General features: G+C 37.5%; 1 protein-coding gene across 2 annotated transcripts; it reads left to right on the forward strand.

Moving 5' to 3' along the window:
• The first annotated feature begins 4,240 nt into the window (after positions 1-4,240).
• On the forward strand, positions 4,241-21,377 carry LOC121638001 (Kv channel-interacting protein 2-like). Of its 2 annotated transcripts, none has more exons than XM_041982413.1 (9): positions 4,241-4,577; positions 17,124-17,222; positions 17,403-17,527; positions 17,693-17,762; positions 18,117-18,187; positions 18,505-18,612; positions 18,707-18,869; positions 19,895-19,957; positions 20,059-21,377. In XM_041982413.1, the coding sequence occupies exons 1-8, from the start codon at positions 4,505-4,507 to the stop codon at positions 19,912-19,914; spliced, it is 729 nt and encodes a 242-aa protein (XP_041838347.1). In that variant the 5' UTR covers positions 4,241-4,504; the 3' UTR covers positions 19,915-19,957; positions 20,059-21,377. The 2 variants fall into 2 exon arrangements, with proteins under 2 accessions (XP_041838347.1, XP_041838346.1); XM_041982412.1 differs by having other exon boundaries at positions 18,707-18,811; positions 20,059-21,376.
• The last annotated feature ends 991 nt before the right edge of the window (positions 21,378-22,368 follow it).

Genomic DNA, 22,368 nt, shown 5'->3' on the forward strand with positions numbered 1-22,368 from the left:
GCTTTGCCCAGTCTATGTCAGCTGGGTTAGTTTTTCCTGCCTGCCTCTGTTACCCAGACCATTGCTCCACACTGTGCCCAACTTCATTATTGGCTATCTGTCAGCTCCACTTTCCATCCTGTAGTGGGGCTAAACTTCTCAGTGGGAGATAAACACCATCAGTACTGTAGGATTTAACAGTCCCAAGACATATTATATATTCAAATACCTCTCTTCTGTGCTATTCTTTTATTTAGTTTATTCTTCATCCCTTCTCCTTCACTCTTTGTTGCGGATTTGCTTGAGCCGCCTCTCTTTGATATGCCTCCTTTGCTTTGCTTTTTTCTTCATACTGCTCTTTCTCCAGCAGCTGGTAGATATTCTTCCTCCTCTTCATCACTCTTCCGTCAGAGGATGCAATAATCCCTCACTCAGCTGCCTGTCTTTAAAAAGCTTAAACCCTGTTTATCCCCAACAAACATTATTTCAGCTTTTCCTGGAAAAACTATTTCTCTTTTTCTTGGTTACATTTGTTTATTAGTTTTACATTTTATCCTGGTTGTGTATAGTACCAATCAAAAGTTGGAACATGCCAATATGCTTATTTTGATGAAGATTCTGTTGCTTTTGACAGGCGTAGATTGAATTTTAACTTTAACATTATGCTGTATACCTAAAAATTATGTAAATTTATTCCAAATGACTAAATACAAGTTCTGAATTTTGAATACAAGGACATATTTTATGTCATATTCAAAGTAGACTAATTCATGGAGATTGCTGTGGGATTGCTGATACTGCCTGTTTTTCCTGTTGGTCATTGGTTGGTTGAATCTATGAAAGTGTTTGTAGACAATGCAAGGATGAGGAAATCTGTTGTTTCCCTCATCAAAACCAAATGTGCATGAGATGGTTGCTACCAAGGTGTTACCAAGGGTTTTCCATGTTGATGCCAAGTATGAAGTTATTAAGTGAACACATGAGTGCTAGAAGGCTTTAACCCTTCGAGTCCTGGGTCCATTTTTAGGCTTCTGTTGGAACATTGCATACCCTAATAGAAATGAGCATATCTCTGCAACCACAAGGTCTAATTGAATACTTTTGGAGCATAGTAAAGGGAACACCTCTTAAATAAGGTGTGTAAATATCAGTATATGTGATATTGGTGAAGAATAAATGAAGATGGCACATAGCACAAAAAAAGTTTCAAGCTCGTCTTAGAAAAAAAATTTCAGGATGAATGGGAATATCTATTTGGAATGATGCAGCTGTAGCTCTAAACTATCAGATTATAGTACAATATGTGAACATTATTTATGCTGAGGTTGACTGATAAAGTGAAGCAGAACAAAATTAGAGGTTACAGTATAGACAGTTCAGGAGAGGTCTCCAAAATTTAGGCATAGTTTAGCACCATCTGTTCCTAAAGTCCTCCAATAGGGAACCTCTGGTTTTAAAAGGCTAAAACAAACACTACAACTTCTGTTTTTCTGGTGTAAAACTGTTGACATTAAAGTGAGATATAAACAGAGTAACTTGTATTTTACTGATAAGCTTGTTTCTTGTTCTGTATGGGAGTCTAGGAAACGTCGGTATTCCTGTCTTTAGGAAGACTCTAGCTCAAAACCTGTAATTTTGTTTATGGCTGGGATCACCAACTCCAGTCCTTGAGAGCTACTGTCCTGGAAATTTTAGATGTTTACCTGCTGCAGCACAAATAAAATGGTGTTAAATGGTAAATGGTCTGTATTTATATAGCGCTTTTCTGTATCTGGAATGACACCCAAAGCGCTTTACATTATACATCACATTCACACACTGCTGGTGGAAGCTGCCATGCAAGGCGCTCAACCATGACCCATCAGGAGCAATTTGGGGTTCGGTGTCTTGCTCAGGGACACCTCAACATGAGCTCAAGGCCGAGGATCAAACCGGATCAACCCTCAGGCTACAAGACGACCTCTCTACCCACTGAGCCACGCCGCCCCACAGATCCAAACGTGAAGATCCAAACAGGCCTCAACGAACCATTAATTTGAATCAGGTGTGTTGCAGCAGGAAAATGTCTAAAACCTGCAAACCCGGAGTTAAAAACCTCTGGTTCTGAGTCACATGGTGGGAGATAATTCACATTTTAGTATTTTGATGGAAAAACAAACAAACAAAAAACCAAAAAAAACCAAAACAAAACACGAAGCTAAAGTTGATCGAATAAAAACTTTTCAAAATAATTTCTCAGACTGAGTCACTTTAAGTCTGAACATCCCATCTATAAAGATAATAAGTCATTGCAGTGGTCACACACACATGTATCCTAACTTTTTACAGGTTTTTCCAAGTTGCTTTCAGATTTCCTGTCCAGGTCACTGAAACAGTTTAAAGGGAAATGTGAGGGGAAAAAATAAGTTTTTATCGGTTACCAAATTCTACTTCAAAGCCTTTAAAGTGATTGTAGTAAACCACTAAACATTAACATGTACATGAGCATTAAAGGCATCTTTTCAAACACATCTATTGCTTTAATCATTTCAAATGAATTTTTAAACCATGTTAGCTGCTGGAGTCTTTGAGATAAGTATTTTCTTATTGGTGTAAGTCAAATGGGAACAGAAAGACCCCAAATTCAGTGTGTGAATTTTTGACAACTTCTGGAAATCAACAACCTCATTTACATTTTCTTGATACTATTTACCACACAGTGAAAGCTATAACCAACCAGTGTGGTGTACAATACTTTTAAGGAGGAAACAAGAATATTTACCAGGTGGCCATCATCAGGTCTTAAAGGAGCAAAACATTGTCAAAAGTACAAAGAAAACCCTTAATAGGTTAATGTTCCGGGAAGTATGATGATCCCTTAAAAAAGTGTTTCTTAATCCCTGTCCTGTATGTTTTAGAAGTTTCTGACTTGAGCGGACCTGGTTCAGATTAATTGAACAGCTCATCAAGTGCTTTTGGAAGCCTGCTCAAATCCTCTTTGGTTTGAATAATAATGGTGATAAATCTTTTGCAAATAAAGTCTTTAAATATCATGAGAACCAGGTGAGTTCAATTAACAAGCACAGGTGGACACAATCAGGAGCCTGGCAAGCAGAGCACCAACCAGTTCATGACAGCTCCACTCACAATTCAGAGTCTGAGAAGTTTTTCAAAAGAAGATAAACATTTTATTTATTGGAGCAGTAAATTGTATGTTTATGTAAAAGCTCATACAGTTAAGACCCTGTAGAATTACCTTTGAACTCTGTCTCTTTTCTTTGATGTAGTTAATTCAGAGTTTTTCTTGTGCAAGATAAGCATCTACTCGCTTCGATTAAGTCTCTTCTGTTCATCCCTCCAGTGCCAGATTATCTGTTGCCATTTGTTCAGTGATCCACTGGCTTTACCACAGCCTTTCTACCACTGCCTCATGGATTTGTCTTGGACTTCTGCCTTCATGTTGACAAACCTTATACCTGCATTGACCTTGCCTACCCCAGTTCCAGCCTTGTAAGTCAAGATTGTTTGCTCTCAGATATACTTACAATTGTCTGGATCTCTGCACTACATCCCTGTCGGGAGTTTTGACACCATTAACAACCTCTCTGTTTCCTCTCAGTAAACCATCAATCCACACTTGCCTCCAATCTCAGGCTCACTGGACCTCAAACCAGTTTACTTATTACTCACCAATGTAAATAAAACTTTCAACTTTTCAACTATTATAACATGTTTGTCCAAAAAATGTGATGCCTGCAACACACAGAATGGGTTCACTGGTTAATTCTTGCATTAGTATTATTTCTTTTAGGATGTGTTTATTACACATATAAACCTTGAAGGCTTACAGGAATTAGATGATTTAAAACAGAAGTTTATGGTGGGAAACGAGGCTGCTGAAATCTTTGAGTTTATCCTGTAAAGTAGCTAGGAGCCTCATCCAGCCTATGCTGCGTATTTAAGGATAGAATTAATTGATTTTCTTCTATCGTGACCTTGGTTCTCGCCTCTTATTAAATGGGAGAAAGTTATTCATTAACTAAATTTAAGGAAGTGGAGTTAACACCGTATTGATCGGAGGGTTTTACTTAATCCTAGCGCCTCAAGTTCGGGAGCCAAAGTGGCAGCATCCATTAGTCAGACACAGATTAGATGCTATTCTGTCCTGCACCCCTCCACCCCTCTCCTGCTTCACCACCCCACCACGGGTTCGTGTCGACGCTCTTTCCATTGCAATAAATGCGCGCGCTCCAGCAGTTGGCAACTCTAACCTTTCGATTCTCTGAAAAGTAAAATCAAACTCATTATAAAATCTGAACTGACTCAAAATGTGTACGTGGGAGTGCTGCTGCTAGAGAGGCGCAGAGGGACGAGCTTTGCGTCCACTTTCTCGTTCCCTGTTCATCAGTGTGCCGCGCGCACAGATTGACGCTCGCAGGAATTTACATGCAAACGGGAATCGCTGCACAGAAGAGGTCGTAGATGAACCGCAGCTCGGACGCACTCACGAATTCTGCAGGTACAACGCCGTAAAGTGGGGAAAAAGATGAAATCCAGGAGTCAGGATCAGAGTTTGTCGGACTCCAGAGAACTGGACAGATCTTACGACCCTCTCACAGGTTAGTTTCCCCCCAACATATTTATTTGATCGTATTTCCCGACCTGGCTTCACCTCCTATGAGTTTGGGCTGTTTATGATTTGTGGTCATTTGACATCAGAGATTCGGTGTGTTTGAAAGACGTTCAGCAGAACAGCTGCTTCAAGAGCAGCATCATTTTCTAACAGTCTGACATAACACATATTTTACCTCTGCTTGAACTTTACATCACCCCCCTGCCGCTTTATTAAAAAACGACCACAGAAGCATAAATCTAAAAGGATTCCATCATAATCATGTTCGTGTTTCTGAGCTGGAATTTTATGGAAAATGTTCCAGAATATTATATCACGTTAAATCTGTGAAGACACGGAGTGTAGACTGTGGAAGGAAACCGTCCTCATATAAAGAACTGTGTTTGATTCACATGTTTGTTTAATTCATTCATGTTCAGTGAGTGTAGACATGATTTTTGTGGCATTTTTGGACTTTTAGCAGTTTCTTTGAATCTTTCTTGTGGGCAGAAAAAAGTAATTACCACAGTAATTAACAGAGAAAAGTAATTTGATGCTTTTGGGATCAACATAGGGAAAATGAAAGAATATGTAAATTCTGCCGTACTGAAAGTCAGAGAATGTGTTTTAGAGTGACTTCATACCTTCTTGAGTGTGTGAGACTGAAAATGAGAAAGTCCATGTCAGATCAGGGAAAAGTCCCAGCTGCAGATTCCACTATAGTCAGTTTCAGCATTTTTAGTTAAGTTATGGGAGGTGCCCCCACTTTGCCAAAGTCTGGAAAAAGATTGAAACTGTTACCCACACTTGAGGGCATCATGGTCTGTGGGTTGGCTTGTGTTTTGGTATGGATTTAGTCTTTCTGGGTTTAATATATTAGCATCAGTTAGCCTTGGTCCAACTATGCACATTGCTGTTGTTTACTTCTGTTCAAGGTTAACCGGTTGCCATACCTTGAATTATTTCCTCCTGCAGTATTTCAGCTCCTTGATTTTTATTCAGTGCAAGAATCTCATAATTTGCAAATTCAGATCTGTTATTCATGCAAATTAAGTCTTGATTTTACTTGTGATGTTATGATTGTCTCATATTTTTGGATTATCTGCCTCTGCACAGTACTTACTTTTGTTTACCTTGCTGATGCCTCCTATTCAGTCTTGTATTCGGATCATCCTGCAAACATGGATTTTGGTATGGATGGTAAAAAAAAATAACTTTAGAAACTTAAACACATGATTTCATGCTGCTTGGATTTTAATGCTTAAAGCTAAATGAGTTTTACATCATGAATCCAGAGGCTGCTGTCTAAGAAAGAAGCCATTGATCCAAAAAGATCATTTTTAAACTCAACTACAATTTGCTGTAGAGCACACATTTAAAAAAACAAAAACAATGGCTGGTGAAGGGAGGTTTAACAACCTTGGGACAAAGATAAGACTGTTTGGTCACACTGATCAAAGAAATGTTTGGAGTCCCAAGTAAAAAAAAAAAGTGTTTCTCTTGAAGATTTCCAGTTTAAAAAGTTCCTAAAGATCAACAAAACACAGAGGGCAAATAAACTCTTTTGGGCCAGAGGACAAAAAGTCCTCTTCCTCCAAAACATTGGAGATGTTTGAGTGATTTTTTTCCCCCGCTTTTAATTCTTAGATCTCTCAGTCAACTTCTCTCCAATCCAAATATGTAGTTTATTGTAATTATTTATCCCTTTAAATGCTAATACAAACATATTTTATTAAAATAATAACTTGTTTTGTGTATATTTATTTTGATTTATTATTTCTTATATTCTATATATGAAGGTCTTTTTTTTATTGAACACAAGCACATATAAAGATACCAACTCTATCATGAAGAGTTCAAAAAGAAAGAAGAAGAAGAACAAAAAAATCTAAACACAGTTCTTACAGCAGCTTGTTAAAAACATCTAGAACAGTCTGTTCAAAGTTCAAGTCCCCAACAAGCATCCCCACTGTCATTTTACCCCTTTTATCAAAGTTATGAGCAATAATTCTGCCCCATTAAAAGAATAATTCAAACAAAATATTACCATAAAACTGAGATGTCTTTGAGTGTGTAAATTATAAGTAGAACTTTAGTTCACATGAACAAATGGCCTGGTTTAAAAGAGAAAAGACAGGAAACCTGAAGTTAAACCTCCCAGTGTATGTGTTTGTTGCCTAAAGAGATCAGTCAGGCTCCTCCTTCTGTCTTTTTTTTTTTTTTAACATTTCAGTGTAATAGTTTCTCTTTTGTGGAGATCAGACAGATTTCTCAGCCCTTTGTGAAGCTGGTCTTTCATACTACTGACAACTGCCAGAAATAGTCATTTCCAGTGAAATTAGAAAAAGGAACAGGTAAAAATAACCTCTCAATAATTCACAGGGCAGCACACTGTTGTTCCCATTAAGATTTCAGCATATTTTTCCATTTCTTTCTTTTAGACATGGAAATATATAAAGTGTGCAGATGACTGCTTATTTAAAGGCAGGACATTGTTGCTGGCACAATAGTTAATATAATTTCTATTCAGCAGCAGGTTAACTAAACGGTGAACAGGTGCATGAACGCTGAGGCTTTAGGTGGTGTTCAGGAGAAGCCCAGCCTGAGGGCCAAAACTAAGCAGCTCAGCCTTTTGCGTTCCACTTTTAATAACAGGTATTCACGGAGAAAACTAACAACAAGTTCTGATGAAAAAGTGCATCTAAAATATTTATCAGCTTTATCTAAAAACCATTCAGACTGGATAAAAATGGTCTTCATGTTCAGCTGTTCCAGCATAAAGCTGCTAAAAATGCCATGCTGTTTACTTTAGTGTTCATACATTATAAATACAAAGGATCTTTGTCAAGTCATCAGTTTCTTTGCTGCTGTTGACATGTTGCAGTGACTTCGACTGCTGCACAGGTGAACATAACGTCATGGCCAGGTGCCTAACTTATCATGTTAGTGAAATTTACCTGAGAATGAAATTTTTTTTAAGAAAAAATTCAGTTTCTGATTATGTCTCATTGTTTCTTTTTCTTAAAATAAATGCACATTTATATAAAAATGTGTTTGTGTGGATAAAACAAAAAATACAACTCAGGGCTGTCTAGGAATTTTAAACATCTTAACAATAAAAAATACTTAACTTCGTCCTGAGAACATGTTCAGTGGCATGTATGTTTGAGCGCTGAAAACAATGAGAGGTTTCAGTAATCCCATTTACAGCGAACTGTAAACTCCACAGATGCCAGATCAGCTTTAACCATTTGATGCTTGTTGAGTCAAATTTGCAACAAAGCACCTGTTTTTTAAAAAATATATATCTTTTTATATTATTATTTTATTTTATTGTTATTGGTGTATTTATTTTTTAATTATTTAATTTATCAATTATTATTTGATTTTAAATAATATTTAGTCAATTTTCATTTTCTTTATTCCTTATTTTTAACTGAATTTATTTTGTTATAAAACTGAAAAGAAAGTTGGGTGTTAACTTATTCCATCCACTGTTCTGTGATAATTCACATGGTTGATGAAAGTCAGAAAATTGACTGAAGGCTTAAACACAGCTTTTCCAAACTGCAATATCCCAACCAATTTAACATCACCAACTGCAGAGCATCTCCCTTCAAGTCTAGACTTGATTAGCGATGACCATTTCAATCTGAAAGAGTCGATTCCTAAAATCTATTTAGACTTTCAGCTCAATGAACCTTATTTATAGAAAGGTTGAGTTTTTAATACAAGATGAAATAAAATGTTTGTTAATGTGTTAGAACCTTCAAGCCTGACCATTGTAGAGTGGTACACAATATATACAGTACAAAGCAAATAGAGGCAAATAGAATGCAATAAATATAACAATATATAACAATAACAATATATAACAATAATAACAGTAAAATAAAATAAAATATAACAACAAAATAATATATAACAATATATAACAATAACAATATATAACAATAAAATAAGTTAATAATAAAATTGTTAATAAAACAATATAAACAAGCATAGTACACAGTAGAGGTGGAACAGATTCCCAGTTCACTATTGCACGTATAAGTTATAGCAACTGTTTGTATGAGTTATTGTGCATGTGTTGTATCAGGCGGACTGCACACCTCCCTCTCCCCCCTCCTTCTCCCCCTCCTGCCTAATACAGAGTTGTACAGTTTGATGGCTCGGGGGACAAAGGAGTCTCTGAGCCGGTTGGTCCTACTCTTGGGGAGGAGCAGCCTGTTACTGGTCAGGCTTCTCTGTGCACTGATGACAGTGTGCAGAGGGTGACTGGCATCATTCACAATAGCCAGTAGTTTTTTTAGTGTTCTCCTCTCTGCCACTGTCACCAGGGAGTCCAGCTTCATGCCAACCACAGAGCCCGCTCGCCTGATGAGTTTGTTTTTTTTTTTTTTTGATTATTATCATAACTTCCTTTTTCCCTAAACATGATATATTGTAAAGATTTAGAGATAAGGTAAGAATCTCAGAAGAAACAGGAGAATCTGGATGTTTATGTGTGATAGTGTGGGTTCATGTTTCTTCTATAATCTCACAGGCAGGGATTATGATGATACAGAGGCTGTTGCCTGGCAACATTAGCTGTATGACCCTGCTTAAGCTGTCATGACCTCCCAACGTAGATACAAAACACAAGTGAAAGTACAAACATACATGATAGATCAGTGTGTGGCTTGTCTCAACCAGCTTTGTTTTAACCAATAATTTTGTTCTTTATTTAAAAGATTAATCTTTGACACTTCACTTCATGACAAAATAACCTCGTCACTTTTACAAACACAGTCCAATTCAATCCAGTTTATTGTAGATCCATTACAAATCCAGATTCAAATCCATTACATCAGGGATGTGAAACTTTGGTCTTCAAGGGCCAGTGTCTGGCAGGTTTTAGGTTCTTCCCTGCTCCAACATCTTGATTCAAATGAAATGGATCCAACAGCTTGTTATTGTGTTTTACTCAATGACCCATTAATTTGAGTCAGGTGTTATGAAGCAGGAAAACATTTAAATCCTGCAGGACAGTGGCCCAGAGGGCCAGAGTTTAACACCCCTTCATTACATGATCCACAATAATAATAATAATAATAATAATTGAAGGATGCCAGCCTTCTGAGGAAGCACAGATGGCTCAGTCCTTTCCTGCACAGAGGATCTGTGCTGGCAGTCCAGTCCAGCAATCATCCAGCTGCACTCCCAGGTATGACGAAGTCCTGGATCAGTTCTCTGTACTATCCTCCTGTCCACTCCTGATACAACCCACAATAACTGTGTTGTCTGCGAACTTCTGTACATGGCAGAACTCAGAGTTGTACTGAAAGTCAGATGTGTAGAGGGTGAACAGGAATGGAGAGAGCACAGTTCCTTGCAGTGCTCCTCTGCTGCTGACGAGCGTTGGACCTGCAGTCCCCCAGCCTCACGCACTGAGGTCTGCCAGTCAGATAGTCTGTAATCCATGCCACCAGGTGTGATTCTACTCCCATCACTGTCAGTTTGTCCCTGAGAAGCAGTGGCTGGATGGTATTAAAGGCACTGGAGAATGTAATCCTCACAGCACCACTGCCTCTGTCCAAGGCAGAGACAGATCGGTAGAGCAAAAAGATGATGGCATCCTCTATTCCCACCTTCTCCCAAGCAAACTGCAGAGGTTCAAGAGCGTGGTGGGTCTGTGGCCTCAGGTGATGGAACAGCAGCTGTTCCACGGTCTTCATCACGTAGTAGAGAGGACAGGATAAAGGTCTTTTTCATCTCCAGAGTCCTTTTAGTGTTTATGACCTTTTCCCTCAATGACTTAAGTACTTTCAGCTTGAGTTGATGGCAGCAGTAGGTAAAGTTCCCTTTAAATGTGTTAATAACGAGAAGGAAGAGTATATTGATCTAAGAGGGCTTCATTTCTTCAAATTGATTTATTTAAAGTCACCTGGAGGACTTCTAGAGCTGAGAAATGGCTGGTGCCATTGACATATCGTTCTCATTTTTAATGCATGCATGGGACAGTTGGAGCTTTGTTTAATACTTCATGAGAAAAATCACTTCCTGGTGAAACACTGAAACATTTCTGTCTTTGTTATAAGTGCAGAATATCTTATAATAAGATTAAGGATGAATATTTTAAAATGTATCAACACCTGAAAAATCTGTATAATGTGGAAAACATACAAGTACAACATACAAAACAAAGCCTATGTAAACATGCCGGTTAGTAAAAACAAGTAAAGTCGCTGTGGGAGATGAGAAATGAAATTAGCTTTAGTGTGTTGAATAAGTTAGAAAATTGCTGAAAGAATCTGGGAGCAAAATTAAAAATGTTAAACCAACAGCTTTAAAAGCCTCAAAGTTAATCCACATGACATCTTAATAACACCTCTGGAAAGTCAGGTCTGGTGTTATTACAGCATTTTTCATGTTGTTATGTCATTGCATACAATGCGTGACTGATGACAACCTGCTCTGGGCACCAAATATTTGCTGTTGCATTTTAGATGGGATTACTGAAAAATGAGAAGCTTAACGTGGATAAATCAGATGTGAAAGGTTCCAGAAATGTCAAGCGATGACATGGCATGATCCATTAAAACATGTTGACCAACCAGAAACAGACAGGATGAGGTGCAGCCGTGATCAGCTGTTTAAAATCTGCTGTGTGTTAATTTGGATAAAATCATCCAGCAAAAGAAGACAACAGCAGAGTCAGTAGCTATGTTTATATGTACAAATACGTCTTCAGTGTCATCGGATTCAATCAGATTAAAATGGAAGTTTTCACATGCTCATAAAGTGTGTGTTTACATGCCCCAAAATGAAAAAAAACAAACATTTAAAAACAAATAATAATAATAATTTAGGAAAATTTAAACAACAAGGAACAAATTATATCCCACAAATGACTTTCTTTTGGCCCTTCTAGTAAAACATCAAACCCGACAGCACATTGGCCTCCTTCTCCTGCTTTCTATAAATGAAAATGCATGAAAGCAAATCTTTATAGCTCACTTCACTCCATCCTCCTTTCAGGAGTAAATGGGCTTTGGATGAAAGTCCAAGACAGAAACTGGTGAGAAAACTGATGAGTGACAATTTGCCCAGGAGTTCAATTGTACAAAAATGGAAACAGATAAAAGAAAATCTAGTTTAACGTTTCTAAGCCCTAATTCTGTTCCCATAGCAGATCAGTTTTATTTTGCTGTCACTGTGTTTCTTGGAAACTGAAAACTACACCTGGCTCACCTGGGTATTCCAGAAAGCTGGATTAAGGGAAAGCCTGGCTTATCTTGATAAGTCTGGCTCATTTAAGCCAGTTCCGTTCCATCAACGTGGCTTATTGGAATGCCCGCTCAGTAACCATGGTAACTTATGCACCAGAACTAGCCTGAACAGGGAAAGGCTAACGTTCAAGCTTAGCTTATCTGTTTCTCAAAGGTTTGACTCCCAAAAGAAAGTTCCACCTGGTAGAATGCTGCGCTCTCGCCACTCATTCTTTTTTTTATATATAAAAGTAACAAAAAACAAAACCAAACAAACAAACAAACAAACAAAAAACAAAAAAAAACTTATCACTACCTTGACTGTCTTGAACAATCAATAAATCTGTCAGCAATGTAACTAAAGAAACACAACTAGACAAGTACTGAACATGAAATTAAATGAAAAAGAACATGGTATTCATTAAAAATAACGAATACCTTATTAAACCCCCTCCCCAATTTCACGAACACCTGACCTACACTGCCTCTGGTTGGCTAACAGTAAAACTGGGTTCAGCTGAGCCCTGTCCATACAGGCCTATTTAAAGAGCGAGCTAGAGAAAGCTAAACTAAAGAGATAGACGGAGAAAGATGCAGCTAGATAGAGACAGATTTCCTTTTTGGTTACCATTGCTTGGCCTTTTATTGATGACCCTGCAGAGGGTGCACACTTAATTCAAAGCACATTCAAGCCACCAGCTCCATGGGTTTTCAGGGGGAGGACCCCCACCAGTAGCAGTGGCCTCTGAGGTTGGCTTGGTTTCCACAGTGGAACATATGTACAGCTCAACACTGAGGTGTCGCCAGACCCCATTTAATGAGGCACGTGCCCTAGTATAAATGAGCTGTGCCCCAGTATAGATGCTACAATTAATTTTTGACAAATATTTATCATACGTTATTTCAGATAATTCAGACGGGAGGAGATATATATTTCAACTCAAATGCGTAGCAAGAGCGTTAATTTCAAATAGAGGATCCAGCTCATGGACATATTCTGTCTCTGTATGTCACCGTGCACGAGCAGCAGGTGAACCACACTCGCAGCTCGCTTGCGTCGGGAGCGCACAACGCAGTTTGAGGTCACGTAACGTGTTACAAAAACAGTCAATTTTACCTTATTTTTAAAAATATAACCAAATGAGATGAGAAAGAGGGAGAGTGCAGTTAAAACAGTTTTAGGTTGGATATTGACAGATATTTGCTCTGGAGCGACCAGCGTCTCGTCTAGAATTAGATGCAGCTGAAATGTGTTTAATGAACGGCTTGAGCCTTAATTGAGAGATGGTGTTAGTTCAAGCTTGAACTAACACCATAATATTTTTGTATTAATTGAATTACCATGGTGACTTTGCTGTAAACTTGCAGGTCACAAGTAAAGCTAAAATTGAAGTGTCGGGTGCTTATTCCTATTTTCATGCCAAAAACCAAAAAATTAAATCACAGCTACAAAAGTACAACAGAGAGGGGAGGGAATAAAACTGGAGTCAGTGGCACACTTGCACCATGTACCCCCAGTATAAAAAAATAAGTAAATCCTGACTAGCTGAATATATCATGGTCTCAGGGTGTAGTGAGATTTTCTAAACTTTATCTGGTTCATTGTCAGTGCTGGTTGCAGATTCTCCTCTCCTGTGTTGCAGCAGTCTCTCATCTTCCCACTGCCAGATCATCAGTTTTTCCCATGAGTGTATCCAGACTTTCTTTCAATCCCTTCAACCCTGTTTTTGTCCCTGGATTCCCAAGCCTGCCTGCCCCAGCCTTGTAGTAAAAAAATTCTGATTCTAAACTTATATAGTCTTTTGGACTAGGGACTGTTTTTAGATTAGATCTGGGATTCTGGACAAAACTTGTTTTTCTGGATGGATTTTTTGGAAAGAATGGGGTTGAACCTTGGACCTGGAGAACGCTTGTCAGATTAATCCCTTAAAAAACTGCATTTTTCACCTAAAAGGGTTTTTTATGGATAAAAGACGTTTGGTGGACCTATTATCTTACTGAACCACTTTTACTGGACGCTTGCTGATGTAACAGGACAGTTTCTGTTGCAGTGTCGTCTGCTACTGGTTTACAGTATGGCTTTAAAGATAAACTGTTTTTGTGACTGGTCTTACTGCATCTAGTTATGATTGCAGCCTGGAATCCATCCGTCCATCCGTCCATCCGTCCATCCATCCATCCATCCATCCTCAAGAATCCTAGCTTTCCAATGGTGTATAATGGAAGGGAGACTGAGTAAAATACATATTTATTTGTGATGTCCCACTCATGGGATCATCTGGTTTGGACTTCTCACAAACCCCAGCTTATCTTTCAGCACTCACCACCTGCTCTCCTGTAACCTGTGTCTCTCTGTTAGTTACTCCTAATTATTACCTTGGACAGATTTCAGCTAAACTGCTGGTACAGAGAAGCCAGAGCAATCCAGACATTAGAGCCTGTCCTTGCTGTTCTCAAAACCTGTTTATGCTTTAAGAAACTTATATTTAACCCAGTTCTGAGTTAACTGAACTTCTGTCTGGATCATTACAGAATATCTGGAAGGTAAACACAGCCTCTTTTCATAACTAGAAATGAAAGGAGATAGGAACTAAAGAAAGAAGTTTATGTGGAATGTAAAATAAAGAAAACAAATAATTACTGTACTCTTGTTTATTATTTAACAGAATTTAGACAAACAGTCAGTTATAACTTATAGACTGAGCCTAGAGAAGCTTTTGGCTCAGTCTTGCCTTTAGTTCTTGTCTTTTGTGTAAAACAATCATATCAAAGACAAGCAAAAGAAAATATAAATGCCCTTCACTCCATGATCTAAAAATACCTGCTGCAAAGAAAATCAACCCCCCCCCCCTTTTTTTTAAATATATTTCTAGTCTCCTGTTTTATAACCTCAGGTGTTTGTGTGTTGCCTGTGTGTATAGGTGTGTATGTGGAGTTGTCTAAAGCTTTATTTGTTTACAGTACCAATAATAAGTGACCTTAGAATCAACTGTCCTATACGTTCATGATAACAAAGAGTTAAAGGCAACCACTGGGGGAGGGACAGAACTAATCACTTCGAGGGGATAATTATGGGATAAAAAAGGAAAAATTGTGATGGAAAACCTTGAAGGATGCTTAAAGTAAAATAATAATAAAGTAAGTTTGAAAGGCAGAGTAAAATCAGTTTGTTTTGTGGACATTAGAAACATATAATGGTGAATTAACAGTTTTGGGTTTTCAGCTGCAGATATTTTAGTAGTAAAACTGCAGGAGTTGCTGTTATGTGCTACCTGATTGATGCTTTTGTTAAGTCATTCTGCATTTCCCCACATTTTTGATGACTTGTTTGTTTACTGTAATGACACTTCTTATAAAACGTAGAATACATTTAGAATAATAATGCTGCTATAAAATTGCTTGCCATCTTTCCACCAGTTGACTTTTACAGCCTACTGTAAGGTGACTTACCAAATGCTGCCCTCTAGTGGTAATAAACCTCCATAAATATATTGGAAAGACTTTAAAAATAATTTTAAGCTTTTTCAGCTTCTGGATTTTCACACTGTCTCTATTTAATTTTGTGTAAATGATAATATTATCAATCTATAGATTGATTGGTGGTAGGATACTTAATAGTGTTACTGTGATACTAAAGGACAACACTTTAGAGGGAATAAATAATATGACAAAGTTCAAATAGTGAAGAACATATACAAACGTATGCAAAAAGGAACAAGATGAGAAGCAGAGAGAAAGGCATGTATAGAAAAGAAAAGTGAATTCGTCTGTGCACTAATTCCCATCTGCAGTCTGTTCTTGGATAGCATGCGATCAATATGAAGTTTCTATGTCTGGATTTGGATTTAGTCTGCAAAGATCAAGGCGCCTTCACAGGCTGAGAGCTCCTCTGTGGCTACTGCTGGAAGAAGTAAGGTTGATATCCGATAGGAGAACAAGCTGAGTTGTTCTGTGAAGGAGCTCATCAGAGATCCTACAAAGATCAATGAAAACTGATCTAAGATCACTTCAAAAGAACCAGAATCCAGTGTTTTAGTATGAATCAATGCAGTCTGATGGAGATGGACACAGTTAGATAGAATATAAAATCTTTTATGATTAAACCCTATCTTCAGGAGTCTCTAATCTATTTTTGTCTATGTCACTTGCATGTGTCTTTTGATGATATTTGGTACAGTAGGTGATGGATAATTCAAAGTCTTTACAATCTTAACTTAAGGAATATTATTCTCAAATAGCTCCACAATGTGCTGATGCAGTTATTCTGCAGATCGCTGAACTTACACTCACCTTTACTTCTAAGGTGCTCTGCCTTTCTAAGGTGCTCTTTTTATACTGGCCTATAGCCAATTAACCAACATGTTGCAACATGTTCTTCTCACTGTTTCTTTTTAGTAATAGCTTATTTTCCAGCATTTGTTGTCTTCATCAAATTTTATTTTTGTAATGTTGCTTCCATTAAATTGAAGATGAGCTAATATTTATTTAAAATAGTACATTTTCTCACTTTTAACATGGTCTACCGTGCCCTAAATCTTTTAATTGGCTTAGAAATTGACATTCATATATATATATATATATATATATATATATAATAATTATTTATTATAATTATTTATTAAGGCTACCAAGACTTTACCTCATTCTTTGCCTGTTTTATATGATGGAATGACAATTTTGTTTATGGAGGAGTCAAAATATGCTTTGCCATCCACTGGACTAAGATAATCCTCATTACTTCTCATTTCCATGTAATAGAGTTTTGGTTTTGAGGCATCATGTGGCCTCAGTTAATAACTGTAAGAGGTTGAATAAGATATTTCTTTTAAACTGTCAGGTTGCACCTGATGGTGAAGCTGGCTAAGTTTGTTTATTATCTACATTTCTCTGAGATTTGTAATGTTTTTGACCCAGACTCATGAAGATAATGACCATCTCAGATCATCTTTACTTTGATGTATGTGCCTGTTAACAAACGTTAGCATGCTAACTTAATCAAAGATGAAAATGATGCATACAGCCTACCATCTGCTAACTGCTAGCATATTAGCTTTATCATGAGCTCCATGACAAAGCCAACTTCCTAAATAATAACACGTTAGTCTTGTTGTTGAGAGCATGTTAACATGCTAATGGAGAATTTGCATGCTTGCACAGCGCTGGTGGTACAGCTGACTCATCCAACATGTAAAGCCAACATAAGTTCCATATTGTTTATATTTATTAAAATGGCAAAAATTCTTCATAATTCCTGTTTTGCTAGAACATTTATTTAAAATTCACCACTGATTGGTTGTTTCCAGGTAATCCTCCATCCAAACCCACCAAAAAGACCATAAAGCAGCGTTTTCTCAAACTACTGCCCTGCTATCGCTCAGACTCTAGCTCTTCAATTAATCAAGGCAAGTATCAGGATGTACACGGTCACTGTTAATTACCTTTTATCCTCTCTTTTCCTTTGGTTTTCCATCCTTTGGTTTTCCATCCTTTGGGATCAGTAAAGTATTTAAGTATCTGTCATTTTATCTTTTCAAAGTGCATCTCAAAGGGTAACATTTCCGTCTCTCCACACATCCATACAGGAAGTACAGATGATGAGGGTGAACTGCAGACAGTGTGTTACAGACCTGAGGGACTTGACCTTCTTGTTCAGCAGACCAAATTTAGCAAGAAGGAGCTGCAAGTCCTGTATCGAGGATTCAAAAATGTTAGTGAAAGATTCCTGGGAATTATTGATTTCCATGTTCTCACATACTGCAAATGTGAATGTGCTTGTACTTTTAACTTGCTCATCTCTGTATATGAATCTCAAGTATAGTTTGTTACAAAACATTATGATTTCATTATGATTTCATCCTGTTGATTTCTGCAGGAGTGTCCCAGTGGCATTGTGAATGAGGAGACCTTTAAAACCATCTACTCCCAGTTCTTCCCTCAAGGAGGTCAGTTGCATCTCTTCCTTTCACTCTATATTTAAATATTCCTGGTATGTTTTTTAAGCAATTAAACAAAAACAAAAGATTAGAAACCGAGTGGAGCGAAAGATCTTGTATCCTCCATCTCCCAAGATTTTAAATCTGTTAATACGGTTGAAAATGTGTCAAGTCAAAAAGTCCTTTTTGTCCTTGAAGAGCAAATCAGTGCAGTTAGCGGCAATTTGACATTCACTAGAAGGAAATATTAATACAAATAACAATACATTACAAAACAACATAACAAAAAATTGAGGATGAGATTAGCAATACTGGTCATTGACCCATAAAACATTCTGCTTCCTCTGTATGTCCTTTTTCCAGATTCAAGTATGTATGCACACTTCCTGTTTGAGGCCTTTGACACCCACAACCACGGATCAGTCAACTTTGAAGTGAGACACAAACTTTTCTCTTGGACCTTTCATCAGGATTATAAACACTGACAATTCAGAGCTTTTTCAGACCAATTTATCATCACATCCTGCATAAATCTCCTAACTTTTCAAATAATTTCACTCATCACAAACTGATGGTGGGTGCCAGTTTGTGCAAGTACCATGTAATTGTCCAAAAAATCCAAACCACTATAGTGATGATATTTCCCTTTTTCTCTTTAACTTCTTCATCCCTTGGCTGTATTCTTACCTTGTAACTCTGTGTTAAAATTCATGATCTCATTCGATCCTCTACTTTGTTTTCTTTGCTGCAGGACTTTGTTGTAAGTCTCTCCATCATCTTGAGAGGCTCCATGACTGATAAACTCAACTGGGCCTTTAATCTGTATGATCTCAACAAGGATGGCTGCATCACCAGAGAGGTACTTTAACACCTCAGAGTCTGTATCTGAGACATACTGTCTTGCGTTAGGTCTGCATCTTTATATGTCTTTTTCTTCCTTTCTTTTTCTCCAGGAGATGACAGATATAATGCACTCCATCTATGACATGATGGGGAAGTATACCTACCCCAGCATGAAGGATAGCGCTCCAAAGGAGCATGTAGACAGCTTCTTCCAGGTACTGATCCCCTCGATGTTTCCAACAAAGAAAATCAAGGAATTAATTGAAATCTATGGTAATTGAGACTTTTGGCTGTGTGCTAATTACTGTGAGGGACATGTTAAAGTCAGGATAAAAAAAACTCCTTTGTCAGTTGTTTTTTGCTATATTACAATTAAAATTAATTTAACTTGTTTTAACTTTATATGGTGTGACTGGAAGCACTGGTAACTCAGTTTTAGCTTGATCCTCTGGGCCTTAAAGCAAACCCGTCACAGAAAATAAAGTTGCAAAAGAGGAACAGAGCCTTTAAAAGCAGTGCATATTAGTGATGCTCTTCATAAAAGCCAATAAAACTATTCAAATTGTGCTGGCTCTGTGAAGTCTGAAAGAAGGAAAAGAAAAATGTCCATAACAGATCTACTGCAGGGGGTGATATCCCTGGTTCAGTGCACTAAAAGAAAGTAAAAACATACAGTCACCACCATGTTACCCTACACAACACACACATTACCTGATATGATAAGCAAATGATAGCAGTGATGGGTCTTTTTGATGTCATGATGATATGTCTTATAAATACATGCAAAGATGTTAAATATCTAAAACAAGGTTCATACCTTCCCCGTGTACAGGGGTGTGAGAAGAGTGCAGCGTAGACATTATGCTCATGTTCGGAAGCACTAATACTAACATGTAGCATACCAAAAATGACAGAGAGAAACACAGCTGAAGCATTGCCATCCAAGAAAACAATTCAACCTCCAAGCAATTGGACTCATAATAAAACAGTAAACAGAAAAACAGTAAACACTGACAGTGCATGTCCACTCAGAGCTTCTGCTAATGTTTCTACCTCAAGCAAACCACATACACATATGAAAGCAGAGACTCTGTTGAATATACTCAACACTTTGTGACAAAAAACTCTTACAGCTAGCAGCAAAGAGTAGAAAACAAAAATAATTTCTCAAAATATTTTTAACTTCTAGGTGAATTGCCTTTTGAGACCAAAATTACACATAAAGCCCTTGTAGTTGTGAAGATATACTTATGTTATTTCATATAAATATTCTGTGATTATGTGTTCATTTTTTCCAGAAAATGGACAAGAACAATGATGGAGTGGTCACCATTGAAGAGTTCCTGGAGACATGCCAAAAGGTCATTTAAAATTTAATCATCTAATTTGTGGATTAGACCTCAAATTCACACCCAGATCCTCTGAAAGCATTGACATCTTGCCTATTTGCTCCTCCATCCAGGATGTGAATATCATGCAGTCCATGCACATGTTTGATAATGTGATCTGAATACTGGGAAACAGAAGATAAGACATATCCCATCTGCATGGAGCTCCGCTGCGGTAACACAACTCCCTGTGAAGAAGGGTGCTGAACAGACAGGTGCAAGGTTTCCCATGATGTGACCTGAAAACATCCAACCCCACAGTCACCTTTTCTACAACTGTAACCAAGAGACTGAGCAGAAAGAGTGAAATGTGTTTATTCTTTAATACTATGTTTAGCTGTTAAAATGTCACTTGTTGTGTTGGAAGATGGTGACAAAAACAGAAACAAACAAGAAGCAACTGCAGTTTCGACATCTTTACTAATCCCTAGATTCTTATTAATATATGTATATATATATTTTTGCACAAATTATACACTTGAGAGGGACTGAATGTACAGAAAGGTAACAAATAGAAATATTGCTCAAAGCAAAGTGTTACACACTTTCTATACTCACTTATCCTGTGAAGAGAGAAGTTTCCAACTTTAAAATGAAGCAATAATCTTGTAATAATTACTTTGTTTGTCCTCTGTGTCCTTATGAAGCTCACATTATTCAGAACTCTGTATATTGTTTGCATGATACATCTGTTTTAAATGACAACTAAAATGTTCAGAGAAAGGGTTAATATATTTGCTATATGGAGACAAAAAACATGACAGTGAGTTAAATAAAACTACATAGACTCATTGCAAACCACAAATTTTATTATTGACCTGCTTCGTTAAGTTTGGGTTGAACTGGGAGAGAATTTTTCCTTTTGCTGTTCACATAGATCAGGACGAGTCACTCTGAACTGCTCTAGATAAGTCTTAAGAGAATTTTTTTCCACAGGCTGCACACGGGTGATTTGTAGGTGAACTGAAGCAACGGATTCTCGCCTGCGCCAACCAGGGCATGAAGATAAGACAAGACACTCTGCTCCTTTCGTGTGGTTTGCCTGTGAAATGGCCTTGTCTGGGAAACGTTTTGCGCTCCGAGTTATAATTCACACAGATGAAATTCAGAGCTGAGGGGAAATAAATGCTGCATATCTGTCATTTCTGCCAAGGATTCTGTAGCTTTGCATGAACAAACTTTTATTTTTGAAGTCTTAGAGCTCAGGATTCCATGAAATCTAATTAGATCTTTAGGTATTTTAGGATGGTTTGTTATAATAATGATGGACGGTGTGGTGTCTAATCATTCAGAACAGACCCAAACATCTGTTTCACAGTAACTATGTGGAGGCACTATGGAACTATGGAGACTTAGAAACAGTAAACCTGTGTGTGGACAACTAACTGTGCACTAAAACGGTGTATATTTAGTGTATACAATACTGCATTTACTTCTGTAATTTATAAGTATTTTAAAAAGCGTTTCAGTATCACGTCTTAATAACCAGATCTGCTAAAGATGTATTAAAGATAGTGTAAAAAAAATTACAAAAGTGACAGAAAATTTTTTATCTATTGGTTTCTATGAGTCCACTGAGTCCCAATACTCGCCGGGGGTCAACATACATGGACGCTGCCATATTCATGCCACTATTTTTACTACAGTTTTACTGAATGGACAAACAACTGTGTGTATGAAATGAGAACCTTCTTAGCTTAAAAACTGCAGTATTGGCTTTGTTTGATAGGGATAGATACTAGAGCACAGTTTGGAATAATAACGCCTTAAAAGGCAGAAAGAAAAAGACAGTACACATGTACACAGTGTTGAAGTATTTACATGTAGTGCAGTCATTGTTGCACACAAGGCCACTCGATCCACTCTGATGAAAACGTGTTCATGTCTGAAAGAATTTTGGCCACTGTCCATTCACCGCTGTGCTTGGTATTTGAGATCATGTCTATGCCCATCTTTACCACTAGATGTCAGTAATTCTTACACACTGAACCTTTGAGCCCCCAGACTGTGTTCTGTGAAAAACAGTACTCCCTCTCAGTTAGATGTTAGGACGTAATAAATAATTGCCTTAGCAAGTCTTAGTTAAATACAACCTCAGATAAAAAAAAAAACAAACAGAACATGTAATACCCTTTAAGGTTATTTCCAAACTATTCAGAGTCTCTACAGAGAGATTATTAGACTAGAAGATTATTCACAAGAGGAAATAGTACAGCTGCCAGTCTTCCCAGGAGTGGACATCCCAGCAAGTTCGGCTCAAGAATCAGATTATGCAATGATCAGAGAAACTGCAAAAACCCCCAAGAGCTACGTCTCAGACTCTCTAAGACCTCAGTTGGCACATTAAATGTTCAAGTCTATTACAATCTAAACAGAACAAGACT

Source organism: Melanotaenia boesemani, chromosome 4, assembly GCF_017639745.1.
Source record: "Melanotaenia boesemani isolate fMelBoe1 chromosome 4, fMelBoe1.pri, whole genome shotgun sequence".
NCBI classification, from domain to species: domain Eukaryota; kingdom Metazoa; phylum Chordata; class Actinopteri; order Atheriniformes; family Melanotaeniidae; genus Melanotaenia; species Melanotaenia boesemani.

Bases quoted from the DNA above. Each gene is read 5' to 3' on its own strand.
- LOC121638001 (XM_041982412.1), top strand. From the start codon at position 4,505: ATGAAATCCAGGAGTCAGGATCAGAGTTTGTCGGACTCCAGAGAACTG. The intron at 17,223-17,402 runs GCAAGTATCAGG...ACATCCATACAG, and splicing joins TAGCTCTTCAATTAATCAAG to GAAGTACAGATGATGAGGGT. The intron at 18,188-18,504 runs GTGAGACACAAA...TCTTTGCTGCAG, and splicing joins ACGGATCAGTCAACTTTGAA to GACTTTGTTGTAAGTCTCTC.